The following is a 14,626-nucleotide window of genomic DNA, read 5'->3' as shown; positions in this document are numbered from 1 at the left end:
TGAGGTCGTTGACTTGCTCGCTGAGCTGGCTTGTTGTCGTTTATATGTTTTGTCACCATGCTAAGTGACATCATCAGTGAGGCCTCCGATAAAGCAATGTTGTTTTACTCTGCTTGTAATTTATACTGCCTGGTCCATTATGGTGAGTAGTGTCATTTCTGGTTTTGTTCTGTATGGGTTTGTATACGGGGTCCAATTCGATGTATTTGTTGATTGCCTTATCGGTAGAGAACCATGCCTCTAGGAATTCCCGTGCGTGTTTACGTTTGGCTTGGGCTACTATAGTTACATTGTCTCATTTAAACTGATGGCTGTCATTGTCTGAGCGTACTGATATTAAGGAGAGTTTGTTGTGTTGTTTTGCTGCTAGCTGATATTCGTGTATTCTGATGGCTAGTTTCCTTGCTGTCTGTCCACTGTAATGTTTATGGCAGCTGTTGCATGATATTATGTAAACTACATTGGTTCTGCATGTTGTGGGATTGGGGTCTTTAATCTTTGTGAGTGTTTATTGTAGCATAGCTGTGGGCTTGTGGGCCACCATGATTCCTAGTGGTCTTAGGAGTCTCATTGTCAGTTCTGATATGTTCTTAATGTAGGCAGTGTGGCCACTCTATTAGGGTGTACTGTGTCCTCATGTTGTTGTCTATTTAGTAGGCACCTGCGGATGAAGTTGCAGGGATATCCATTCATAGCGAAGATGTGGTATAGGTGCCCTTCCTCATTTCTGCATCGTTCTGGAGTGTTGCAGTGAGTGGTTTAAATAGTGTCCTAATTCAGCTCTGTTTGTGGATGTCGGGCTGGTTGCTGTAGAAGTTGAGAATTTGGTCAGTGTGGGTTGCTTTCCTGTTTACTGAGGTTTGGAACTTCCCGTTGGTCATACATTCAACTCTGACATCCAAAAATGAAAGTTGACTGTTGTTTTCTTCTTCTCTCATGAATTTAATACCTGCACAAATATTTTTGATGAGGTGGTGAATCTCTTCTAGTTTGCTATGTTTAACAATCACAAATGTATCATCTACATACTGGAACCACAGTTCATCTTGAACGCGGGGGAGGATGGTGTGTTCCAGTCTTTGCATGACTGCCTCTGCGACGAGTCCTGAGATGGATGACTCCATGGGTGTGCCATTGATCTGTTTGTATACTTGACAATTCAAGACGAAAGTGTGCGGTGATGCACAGGTCCAGTGGCTTGAGTATGTTGTCATTGTTGAGTATGTTGAAATGCTGATGGAGGTGCTGGTCTGCATTCCTGCTTCCTGTAGCAATATGGCCAGTGTTTCTTTTGGCTAGTGGGATGTCAATCGATGTTAATAATGCTGTGACATCAAAGGATACCATGATACCAGTGATGGGGGTGGAGCACAGTGATGGGGATGGAGCTCAGTGATGAGGGTGAGGCAGAGTGATGACGGTTGGCACGGTGATGGGAGTGGAGCACAGTGATGGGGCGGAGCTCAGTGATGGGGTTGGGGCACGGTGAAGGGGGTGGGGCAGAGTTGTGAGGTGGGGCACTGTGATAGTTTCCAGTCTCTAATCTCCAGTCTTTATTCTGTAATCACCCAGTCTTCAGTTTCTAGTTTCCAAAATCTTGTCTCTAGTACCCAATCTCAGATTTTAGACTCACGACCCAAACCAACATTTTCAAACCTTCATTTCTGATCGCCAGTCTTCCATCTCCTAATGCCCAATCCATAATCAAATCTACAAATTTAAGATTTACAGACCCTTATTTATTGTTTTCCTAAGGACTAAAATTTGTATTTATTCTGAATTTCAGGTTAATATACTGTATAATTTGCAAAGTGTCCATAACGTTCAGAATATCCACAATGTCCAGAATAATTGAATTACAGACAGAATGCAAAATGAATGTATAAAAATATTTTCACTGTGCATTTGCATGATGCAGTTTGCAAATTCAGTCACAGATAGATGTTCTTCAGCAGCATCTGTGTCTTCTGTTTTGAAATGTTCTTCCTTCTGGAGTTGGAAAGCATCTCTGGTTACGGAGTAAGATGCGCCACAGTCACATACAAGTAATAGGCTACACCAGCTGCTATCAGAATCAGGGAAAACAGGGTGGCAGCAACATTCAGCCCCCTGGCAGTAGAAGCAAATTTTCTAGCTCTTCGCATGTTGTTAGCAACTTTTGAATCCCGTGCCTGTAAATAATGAACAGAAGCATTACGTGTAGGATAAGAAGTTTAAAATATCATTTGTAATGTGAAAAAGCTAATATACTATGGGAAGAAGAATCCTTGTTGATCTGTTTTTAATTTCACCTGTTTTGCAGCCTGTAATGTTTCTCCTACATTAAAGAATGATGAACAAATTTCTGCTGTTCTTGATGGCGCTGTCACATGACGTGTACAGACTTATATTCTGAAGACAAATATGGAATGGACATTCTTACCAAAGCATTGAAAAAGAGATTATTGAACTTAGCTAAACTTTTGGACCTGTGTTTTTCTTACTGTGAGGTTACTTTGATTCTCTTATTTCATATCAAAGTCCAATTTTCTGCAGTTTATATATATCTCTCCCAACCAAAACTACAAGAAAACAGATTATCTGATTATTACCATGTGGTGTTTTGGGAACTGCTTGCGCACTTTATGGAAGTGCATTACTGTTTGTACAACCAACTTTATTAGTTGTAATTTTTTTTATGTCCAGAGGTTGTGAAAGATCCTATAGATAGGCAGCTCAGTCTTGATGGTAATGCACTTATCCTAGGTACTGATTAAAAACTCCATATGGCCCATCTACATCACTCTCTTTCGTCCTTTAAAATTTATTATTGAGTCGTAGATGTCACTGACTAGGCCAGCATTTTTTGCCCAGGCCAGTTTGAATCTGACAAAGTGGTGGTAATCTGTTTTCTTGAGCTGCAGCAGTTTGTGTGCTATAGGTATAATCACAATTCTGTTCGGAAGGGAGTTACAGGATTTTGATCTTACCAAGTTCTAGAGGCAGCAACATTCTTGCTGTGTGTCTTCCTTGTTCTCACTGCGAGTACACAATAGAAACCTCCCCAGTATCAGACTAGGATTTTCAAAAGTCAGATAGCAGCTTAACCGCAAAACATCCGAGTGCACTTCTCAGAAAGGTACGGACAAAGAGATAATCAACTTTAACTTATTTATTCACTATGGGGAAATTATAGCTGCTTGATAATAGACAATGGAAGACTTGTGAGATTGAATGTGATAGCAGAGTGATGTCAATTGAATGAAGTACAGTCAGGACATATATGGATTGGAAATAGGACAGTGTCAAAGGTGGACAATTAAAAAACTTCTAACATAATAGTGCAGGAGTGAGAATGGTTTATCTTGGGTACAGACTAAAAACAAGGAGATGAGGAAGTGGAGGAGTGAACCTGATCAGCTGCCAATCTGAATAAGGATCATGCCAAACAGATTGTAGCTTCAAAGTGAAGTTGCAAGGATTTGGTGGAAAGATTTTATTCACGGGACCTGAGCAACAAGAATGGAATGTAATAGTGTTGGTGATCAGGGATACATGTTTCACAAACAGCTTAATCAATGACCAAAAAAACCATAGAAAAGAATTCAAGGCATCACGAAGGCCTAAGATCTGAGAAAGCATTGAAATAACATCAGTTTTTCATTCTTGGAAGAAAAGAGGAAAAGGTTGTCTGATCGTAGGATAAGTGAACAAGCATAAAAGAGTACATACGCAAAATTACTTCAAATTAAATGTGTGCAGCAGACAGGATTGCAATTAATAAGAATCAAATTCAGGATAGATATAGGGAGCTCGTCTTCACAAAGAACAATCAAACAATTAACTGTAGCTAAAAGGAAACCTTAGGATATTTCTACATGAATTAAGAATGAACAAATAAATGTTCAATCTAACAGGAGTTTTCACCCGAGGATGTCCCGGTATGCTTTGTAACCAATGAAAGGTTTATGGGCTGGTTATTATGTGCTCTTGTTGAGTGCATTTTGGGCAGGACACAGGTAATATAGAGAGGGTAGCTAGCCCACCAGCTTCCCACCCATCCCTGAGCTCAACCCCATAATGCAGAGCCAAAATGAGCAGCCCACCCATCATGAGTAAATAAATACTTGTTAAGCTTGCCAAAAGCATAAATGATCCTAATATTATGCTGCCTAAATGACCAATGAGGCAGGAGTGGGATTCATAACTTCTCAAAATGTTTCAAGCAGCAGGAAGGGTGGGGCATTGTATACCAAGAAGGTGTTTCAACCCTATTGGGGGATCCACCCCAAGAAGATAGTATTCCTTCCTAGCGTTGCATTCTTTAAAACCTGGCCTCACCTGACATCTCTTGAGTTGCCAATAAAAATCCCAACCCAATGCCCACAGCCTTCACCAGATTTGGGAGCCATTAGGTCTCCTTCATGGGGCCTGACTGCCATCTCAGCAGTGCCCATGAGAGAGGTCTGGCAATGCTGGCATTGTGAGAGCTGTTAGCCAATTAGATTGATTAGCAGCTCCCATTGGCAGAATATCCTCCCTGAGCATTTGTTTAACCCGCCCACAACACATCATGGCAATGGGGTGGGCTTCTCAATGGCTAGCTGGCCATCCACCAATTTTTCTACCAGGGTGAGGATGGGAAGGGTAGCATGTGTCCTCTAGTATTTCCTGTCATCTCTGTTGTAAAGTAGGAAATGTGTCAATCAAATTTCTTACAACAAGAAACTAAAGCAGCCAGCTAATGAGCAGCTAATTCATTTGAGCTGTCTTAATAGAGTGATAAATAGCCAGGACAACTCTGCAGCTCTTTATCAAAATAGTGTCATTGGATGTTTTGCAACAACTGAGAATGTAGATGAGGCTTCAAATTGCCTCAGCAAAGATCCATTGATAGTACTAAGTCACTCAGCAATGATGCTGTTGCAGTGCAGCCCTTCCTTACTGCTGTCCCTCCTTCTGTAGAGCTCTTTGGTAGTGCAGCATTCACTCAGAGCTGTCTTCAACTATGCAGTACTCTCACTATGCTGTCTTTCTAAGAGTGCAGTATTTCTTTATTTCTGCCCCTTCAGCCTTGCAGCTGTCTCTGTACACTGCCCTTTGACAGTGCAACTCTTGCTCTACATTACCCATCTAACTGTGCAGCATTCTCTCCCTTGACATTCAGTGGCATTACCAAAGCTGAATTCCCCACTATCAACATTTTGAGGGATACCATTGACCGGAAAAAGAATTGGCCTAGCCAAATATCATGGCCATAGCAATAGGTCAGGGGCCATGAATACTGCAGTGAGTAACTCACTGCTGACTCCCTAGTTCTAAGGAAGGGTCACCCGACTCAAAACACTAACTCTGATTTTCTCTTCACAGATGCTGCCAGACCTGCTGAGCTTTCTCTAACAACTTCAGTTTTTGCTCCTGGCTCCCCAAAGCCTTGTCTACCAACTACAAGGCACAAATCAAGATTGGAATACTCTGTACTTACCTGGGTCGGGTGCAGCTTTGATAAAAATCAAATTTGACATCATTCAGGACAAAGCAGCCCCCTTGCACCATTTCCACAATCATCTACTCTCTCCACTACCAATGCTCAGTAGCAGCAGCGTGTACTATCTGCAGGAATTCATGAAAGCTCCCTGATATCACCTTACAACCTAAAACTACTTCCATTCAGGGCAGCAAATACATGGGAATACCTCTACCTGCAAGCTCACCTTCCTTTCTTGGAAATAATTACTATTCCTTCAGTGTCACTGGGTCAAATTCTGAGAATTTCCTCCCTCATAGCATTGTGGGTCAATCTACAGCACATGAGCTGCAGTGGTTCAAGAAGGCAGCTCACCACCATCTTCTCTTGGGCAACAAGAAACAAGCAATAAAACCTGACCTAGCCAGCAATGTCCACATCTCACAAGTGAATCATAAAAAAATGCAGCACCCTCTAAGTGCAACAGCTCTGCTCTCCCTCAGTACTACTCCTTCAACTAAGTAATATCCATAAGTACTGTCACTCCAACAAAGTAATATTCATGAGTACTGCACCTCCAATAACTCACCTTCCAAAAGTGCAGGACTCCCTTGGGGCAGCACTTCAAACAGCATAGTGATCTGTTTGTGTGGTGTTTCCAAAAATTGCACGGCCTCAGTTTTGGCCCTCTAACTGTGCAGCTCTCTCTCAGTGCCATCCTTCTGACAGTGCAGTGATCCCTCAGTACTGCCCATCCAACAACTCAGCACTCCCTAAACCCTATCTACACTTTACCATAGTACTTCCTCAGCACTGTTCCTTTGACGATGCAGCGTATAGCAATAATGCAACTTTGATAATTGAAGGGTTCCATCATTACTGCTCTCCATCCAGAAATACAGCACTCCCTCAGCACTGACCCTCTGAATGCACAGCGCTCTATAACTCCTCAGTATTGCCCTCTGAGTGACTAGCGCTCCTTCAATATTAGCCACCCAGCAATGCAGTGTCAGTCTTAAGAACAAGGACAATCTTTTTTATCTATGGCACACATTCTCTTAAATATTCAGATATATTTACATTTTATATTTACATACTCAAATGATTTAAATATTTGAATAGATAGTCAAATAGCTTTGTCTCACATTGTTTTAGACTAGGATCCAATTTATAACTAACCATTTTTCACTCACAGGATGAGTAGGGACTGAATGAGCAAACTCATTGAAACTAAAATAGCAACAGATAACACTACTGGTACTTTAGAATTCTGACCATTGATCAGATTTCGAAGGGAGAAAGCGTAACAAAAGCAAACCTACCTTGATTGAGAATGCAAGTGCAAGGAATCCAAGGCAGCAGGCATTCAGGTAGAAGGCATTAAAGAGAGACCAGAGGATGTGGTCTGGTACAGGCCGGGAATGCAACTGGGGTTGAGTCTGCGCAGCATTTTTCATGTTCACTACAGTGCTTTTCGGTGACTGAGCCTGGTTGGACTCCATTCCTTCATCAGCGTTAGGCTGCACTGCCAAGTCGCCAGTCTCCATTTGAATCTGACAACCTGAAGCTGCCGAGTGAGAAAGAAAATCTGGTTTGAACTGGACTTTATATAAATCAAACCTAGGAGGAGTTTCATGATTCTGTGCTTTAGTTTCTTAAGTGGTACTTAGGCTTTGGAGGGGCTGGTGAACATAATGAGGACTTACTATAAATGGAAAGAGACAAACATTCAATTTCTTGGGTAATTTTGAAAATATCTGCAGATTGCCTGGATCGTTATAATGATGTGTGTTTGTATCAAAGCAATTCTCAATGACAAGCTTTGAGACATGGAACCTCTCAGTAACTTGTAATTTTATTGATTTACAGCTTGTTTTCCACAATTACTACCAAATCATCCATTTTGTGTTCTGTTAGTATAGAATGATGAAAGAATAAAAGGGAGATACTGTTTTCCATCACGAAAATAACAAAAAAATTACATTTTCAGGCTATGTGAATTATTGCTTTTTTGTTCAAAAAGATGCTCAGTTGAAAGAGGGATAATACACTCAACAGGAGCTATCCCTCATGTAGATTACACAATTCCTTAGCTTGTCTGAACATTCAGAGAGAGAGAGAGAAAGAGAATCCTCACACAAGTGCCTTAGAAACTGAAATAACAGGAACTGCAGACGCTGGAGAACCCGAGATAACAAGGTGTGTAGCTGGATGAATACAGCAGGCCAAGCAGCATCTTTGGAGCAGGAAAGTTGACCAAAGGTCTAGGTCCGAAACATCAGCTTTCCTGCTCCTAAGATGCTGCTTGGCCTGCTGTATTTATCCAGCTCTACACCTTGCCTTAGAAACTGTTTGATCTCACTCTGTAAGAAGCAGCAGGAGGACTTGGTCTTTCCTGTCTTTGGGACAGTACCTTTCAAATCTATGATGTTGAACAACTGGAAGAACAAAGGTATTGTCACGCAAGAACACCACCACCAGCAGGTTTTCCTCCAAGTCACCATCTTGACCAGGAACTACATGACCATTTCTTTACTACTACTCAGTCAAATCCTGCATCCTAATGGTACTGTAGGTGTGCCTACAACACTTGACTGTTGCAGGTCAGTCACCCTCTCAGTGCTAGTTAGGAATAGTCAGGAAACGCTGGCCTTGCCAATACCATGACTGAACTTAAAAAAGAGAGGCATTGTGTTTAGCAGAGATTGAGTCGTTAGCTGCCTCTTAAATCGAGAAAGACATGTCCTCAGAGTCATGACTACCTTGGATCTCCATGTGACAAAACAGACCCTTTCTCCACATGTAGATCTTTGGGCACAAACAATCTCTACATCAAGTCTGCACTGACCCTCTGAAGAGCATCCCACCTAGAAACATCACACCCCCAACCCCTATCCCTATAACTCGAGCATTTAGTATGGCTAAACCACCTACCCAGCCCATTTGGACTGAAACCGGAGCACCCAGTGGAAACCCACACAGACATGGGGAGTATGTGCAATATCCACACAAACAGTCACCTAAAGCTGGAATTGAACCTGGATCCTTGGTACATTTGGGTAGCAACGTTAACCACTGAGCCCCCATGCCAGCCCATGGATGTCCCATGAGATGGTGAGTTCCAGAGTGCAGGATTTGTTTCCTTTACTTTCCTTCTCTGCAAATGCCCCTAAGGTGCTTGGACTCATATCATGATGTAACTTAACAGTCATGTTGCCATCATCTCAAACAATTGATGCCAATCATTAATGCCAATGCTGCAATGCTTCAAGTAGAGCTTCAGAGTATGTTTGTACTGTTCCCATTACCAATTAGCACCTCATTCAGACCACCAGTTCTCCTCGTTCCACTCCCAACCTGCTCCAGACCCAGACAGGATACAACACTCAAACCCTTCCCTGCACTGAACCCAACCGGGACCTGGCCCAAACCCTATTCTCAACATCACTTGACACGGACATAACTCTCCTTTCCAGTGCCCAGACAGTACCCACCCCCATCTCAGTTTCTAATACATACCCTGATCAGGCACACTCCAGTAGCTTCCAATGACTATTCCCATGAAATATCCTAGGAAGAGACTTCTTCCCCATCCATCTGTCATCTTTACTTTCCATCAATCTGCCACCTTTCACCCACTTATCACCCCTTCGCCTACCTGGCAACTTATCCTTCCTTCCTTCCTCGCACCTTGCAATCTCTCCCACTTACCTTCTCTCAGCATCTGCCAAAGTGCTTCCAAGATATTTAAATCCTGGAATTCAATAGCTCCTGCCCCGAAGAAGAGTCGTACCAGACTCTCTCTCCATGTCTGCTGCCAGACCTTCTAAGTTTCTCCAGCATGTTCAGTTTTAATGAAAGCAACGGTGTGATTTTGCTCTCAATCCACTTTGATGAATGGATTCCTAGCCTGGATTAAACGGCTTCAGCTGGGAATGTTCCTGGACCAGAAGATCAAACACAGAATGCCTCCAAAGGTCAGTGTGTATTTTTCTGTCCGATCATATTGGGATTTCCAAACCCAGTCACGTGATCTGTGCCATGTCTTTATTTCCTAGAGTTTACAAGAATGATAGGGGATCTTACTGAGCAATATAAAATAAAAAGTGAATTCTCAACTGAGTGGCTGAAATGAGGAAAATGTTTTTTCATCAACTGGTGGTGAAACTTTGGAATTCTCCATCCTAGAGAACTGTGGATGTAGTTGTTGTTTTGGGCACATGAAGGGAATTACAGTAAGGGATAGTGAGATAATGTGGGAAGGTATTGCTGAAGTAGAATATTACTGATAGCAAAGTGTGGAGCTGGATGAACACAGCAGGCCAAGCAGCACCTCAGGAGCACAAAAGCTGAGGTTTCGGGCCTAGGCCCTTCATCAGAGACGAGGATGGGAGACAGGGTTCTGAAATAAATAGGGAGAGAGGGGGAGGCGGACCGAAGATGAATAGAGGACAAGATAGGTGGAGAGGAGAGTACAGGTGGTCCCCTCCCCCCACTGCATCCCAAAACCAGCCCAGCTCGTCCCTGCCTCCCTAACTTGTTCTTCCTCTCACATATCCCTCCTCCCACCTCAAGCCGCGCCTCCATTTCTTACCTAATAACCTCATCCTGCCTCCTTGACCTATCCGTTCTTCCTGGACTGATCTATCCCCACCCCACCTCCCCACCTGTACTCTCCTCTCCACCTATCTTCTCCTCTATCCATCTTCGGTCCGCCTCCCCCTCTCTCCCTATTTATTTCAGAACCCTGTCTCCCATCCTCGTCTCTGATGAAGGGCCTAGGCCCGAAACCTCAGCTTTTGTGCTCCTGAGATGCTGCATGACCTGCTGTGTTCATCCAGCTCCACACTTTGTTAGCTTGGATTCTCCAGCATCTGCAGTCCCCATTACTCTACAATATTACTGATGATCTGATTGGATGATGTAACAAGGTCAAACAATTGAATAGCATTCTCTAACTCCTACGTTCTTCCTCTTGGATTCTTTTAATCCTTCACAGAAACTACCTCAGCCTTGTTCAAAAAGAAGGGCTGGAATGCGGGTGTCTGCTCTGAAGTGAGACAGCTAAGGCTGGTTCCATCAAAAATAAATCACCATGGCCATTCAAAAGCTACAAAAATGCATGTTAAAAGTTAGCCTCAAAGCAGCTCCTTAAGGCCTGATGCTAGTCCCTATTTCTCCATGTGTCTACCAAAAGCATCCAATCAGAAGACCAAACTTCCACTACTGCTGTGCAATACAATTGACAGGCAAGGGATTCAGCATGAATAGCTGGTTTTGGGTGATCTTTGGATACTTTGTCTACACGTCTAGTGAATGGTGAACTCAGTGCTGTATTAGTCATTAGTAAGAGGTTATAATGGAAGATGTAATAGGACTGTTAACTCTATTTCTCACTCCACAGATGATGCCAGCTCTGCCAAATTTCTCCAGAATTCTCTGTGTTTGATGCAGATGCTCGAAAATCTGATTTTCAAGCATCTGCAACAAGTGCTTTTATGCTATGTAAAAGGATAGTTAGTCATAGGGATCATTGTATTTCCTACACAGGTTTACTTGTTCATGTATTATATAGTTGAACAACACAATTATTGATGCCTACACTTGCAAACAATGAATGATCACTTGATTGACATATTGGAGGTTTTCAACTTTGGGATTGTATTTGAGTACAAATCCCAATATTCAGGAGAAAGTGTTTCTAATGGGGTTGTTCAAGGCTCAGTACCATGCCCCATTTTTTTTGTGTGTACCAACAGTTCAGAATTAAGCGTAGGACACATGATTAAGAGGTTTGCAGATGATGCAAAAATTGGCCATGTTGTTTGTAGAGAGGAAGAAAGTTGTAGACTGCAGGAAATGACTGTTGAGGTGGTCAAAAAGTGGCAATGAAATTCACTTGGCAGAAATGGGAGTAATGCATTTCAGGGTGCAAACAGGTATAGGACTAAACAATAATTGTGAAATACTGAGAAGTGTAGAAGAAGGGAGTCCTTGCTGCTTTTTATTTTCTCTTGGGTTGTAGGCATTGCTGCCTAGTCAGCATTTATTGCCTGTTTCTAGTTGCCTGTCAGAAGGTGGTAGTGAGCTGCCTTCTTGAATTGCTGCAGCCCATATGCTTTAGGTAGGCTCACCTGTTCGGGAGGGAATACCAGGATTTTGACAATGAAGGAACAGTGACATATTTCCAAATCAGGATAGCGATTGGCTTAGAGGGAAACTTGGAGGTGGTGGTTTTCCAGTACATTGGTCTCTTTTGTCTTTCTAGATAGATTCAGTTGTGGATTTGGAAGGATCTTGGCAAATTTCTGCAGTAGAACTCATAGTCAATACACAGTGCAGCTATTGAGCATTGGTAATGGAGAGAGTAGATGCATGTGGATATGATTCCAATCAAGAGATCTGCTTTGTCCTGGATGGTTTCAAGCTTCCTGGGTGTCGTTGGAGCTGCACCCATCTAGGCAAGTGGGGATTATTCTATTGCACTCCCAACCTGTGTCTTGTAGATGTTGGACAGGCTCTGAAGAGTCAAGAGAGCTCTGCTTCTGGTCAAAAGTGGCCCCTGGAATGTTGTTAGTGTGGGATTTAGTAATCTCCTGCTGAATACATTGAATGTAGAACAGGGGTGGTTAGATTGTACCTCATAGATGGTGGACAGGTTTTGGAAGTCACTAAGTGAGTAATTCTTGGCTTCTGACCTGCTCTTGTAGTCACTGTATTTATATGACAAGTCTTATAGTTGAATAGTAGCCCCCAGGATATCGGTAGTGGCAGATTCAGTGATGGTGGCACAATAAAAGTCAAGGGGCAGTGGTTAGATTGTCTGTTATTGGAGAAGGTAGTATGACAGTTGTGTGGTGTGAATATTACTTAACACTTGTCAGCCCAAGCCTGGATATTGTCTTGTTACATTTGAGCATGGACTGCTTCATGGAGTCATGAAAGATGCTGAACATTGTACAAACATCTCCATTTCTGACTTTATTGTAGAAGGAAGGACATTGCTGAAGCAGTTGAAGATGGTTGGGTTTAGGAAACTATCCTGAGGAACACCTGTAGAGATGTCCTGGAGCTGAGATCACTGACCTCCAAGAAACACATCTTCCTATTTACCTAGTATGACACCAACCAGAGATTTGGAGTGTTTGCACTTTCATTCCCATTGTTTTGCTAGGGCTCCTTGATACCACACTTGGTCAAATGCAGCCTTGATTTCAAGAGCTGTCACTCTCACCTCACCCTCGGTTTTCAGCTCTTTTGCCCATGTTAAAAACAAGGCTGTAAAGTGATAAGGAGATGAGTGGCCCTAGTGGAACCTAAACAGGGGGTCACTGAGCAGGTTATTGCTGAGCAGGTGCTGCTTGATAGCACCATTGTTGACACCTTCCATCACTTTACTGATGATTCAGAGTAGTCTGATGGTGTAGTAATTGGCCAGGTTGGATTTGACCTCCTTTCTGTGTACAAGACATGCCTGAGTAATTGTTCACATTGCTGGGGAATGGTAAGCTCTGGAGCATAAATCTCCAGTACTATTGCCGGAATGTTGTCAGGGCTATAGCTGTTCCGGTCTCCAGTGCCTCCGAACATTTCCTGACAACATGTGGAATGAATCAAGTTGGCTAAAGACTGGCACCTGTGGGAACCACTGGAGGAGGCTAAGACAAATCATCCAGTTGGCACTTCTGGCTGTAGATTGTTGTCTTTGTCTCCACAAGGACTGTGCAGTGGTCAGTCTTACTGATTCTGTCATGGACAGATCCATCAGCAACCAGCAGTTTGGTAAGACTGAGGTCATGTATATTTTCCCCTCTTGTTGTTTCCTTCTTGCTGCAGACCCATTCTAGCAGTTATGTCTTTTCGGACCAGACTAGCTCCATCGGTATTGCTGCTGTTGAGCTCTCTTGGTGATGGTCAGAGTACATTTTGCGCCTTTGCTACCATCAGTACTTCCTCTGAGCGTTGTTTGACATGGAGGAGTACTGAATCATCAGTCAATGGAGAATGGCATATGGTATTCAGTATGACATTTCCTTTGCCATGTTTAACCTAATATCAGACTTCATGTGGTCTGCAGTCAATGTTGAGGACTCCCAGAACAACTCCCTCCTAACTGACATCAGAAATGCTCTGATGAAGCATCACTGAACTTGAAACATTAACTCTGTTTTCTCACCACAGATGCTACCAATCTGGTTGTTTCACCATCAATTTCTGTTTTTGTTTCATATCTCCTGCATCCACTGTTCTTTGTTTTATTTTTATGTTGTCCAGATCATATTGCATTCAGATATGAGTTGCTTCGGTAACCAAGGAGATGAGAATGTGTAGAACATTGTCAAATCAAGAGTGAACATTTTCACTTCTGGCCTTATGATGGGGAGAACATGTTTAATGAAGCAGTTGAAGATGGTTGACACAGGGCATTACCTGAGGAACTCCTTGTGGTAATGTTCGATGATGAAATTGGCCTCCAACAACCACAACCATCTTTGTTGGTGCACGATGTGACTCCAACTAGCAGACAGCTTTACCCTGATTCCCTTTGAGGCCAGATTTTCTCAAACTCCTCGATACCATTACATCAAATGTGACCTTGACACCAAAGGCAGTCACTCACACCACACCTCTGGAGTTCAGCTCTTTTGACCGTGTTTGGACCATAGCTGTAATGGAGACTTGGATGTCAAGAGCTGAATGTCTCTGGCAGAACACCCACTGAGAGTCACTGAGCAGATTATTACTGACCAAATGCCATGTAATACCATTATTGATGACCCCTTCTATCACTGTGGTGATGGTTGAGAGTGGACTAGAGGGTGGTAATAGTCTGTTTTTTTCCTGATTTTTTGTGGACAAGACATGCCATGGTATTTTTCCACTCCACATTTTTAGGTAAATGCCAATGTTGTAGTAGCTGGACTAGAATGGCTTAGTCAGTGGTGTGGCAAGTGCTGAAGCACAAGTGTTCAGTATTATTGCTGAAATGTTGTCAGGATTCACTGCCTTTGCAGCATCCAATGTTTTCAGCTGTTTCTTGATAGCATGTCAAGTGCATTGAATTGACAGCAATAACTGCAGTGAGGTTATGCTAGTACTGCATAAAACACTAATTAGACCACAGCTATAGGCTACAGCATACAGGAAGGAATTGATCACAGTAGAGAAGGTACAGAGAGA

General features: G+C 42.8%; 1 protein-coding gene across 1 annotated transcript; it reads right to left on the bottom strand.

Moving 5' to 3' along the window:
- Positions 1-1,026: 1,026 nt before the first annotated feature.
- Positions 1,027-9,050, bottom strand: LOC125459431 (interferon-induced transmembrane protein 1-like). The gene is made up of 3 exons (XM_048545886.2): positions 8,966-9,050; positions 6,769-7,013; positions 1,027-2,171 (listed from the first exon to the last, which is right to left on the bottom strand). The coding sequence occupies exons 1-3, from the start codon at positions 9,048-9,050 to the stop codon at positions 2,013-2,015; spliced, it is 489 nt and encodes a 162-aa protein (XP_048401843.2). The 3' UTR covers positions 1,027-2,012.
- Between the last annotated feature and the right edge of the window lie 5,576 nt (positions 9,051-14,626).

Source organism: Stegostoma tigrinum, chromosome 17 (assembly GCF_030684315.1).
Source record: "Stegostoma tigrinum isolate sSteTig4 chromosome 17, sSteTig4.hap1, whole genome shotgun sequence".
NCBI lineage: Eukaryota > Metazoa > Chordata > Chondrichthyes > Orectolobiformes > Stegostomatidae > Stegostoma > Stegostoma tigrinum.
Note: the sequence above shows the minus strand (reverse complement) of the source record. Positions and strands in the feature narration are given on the sequence as shown.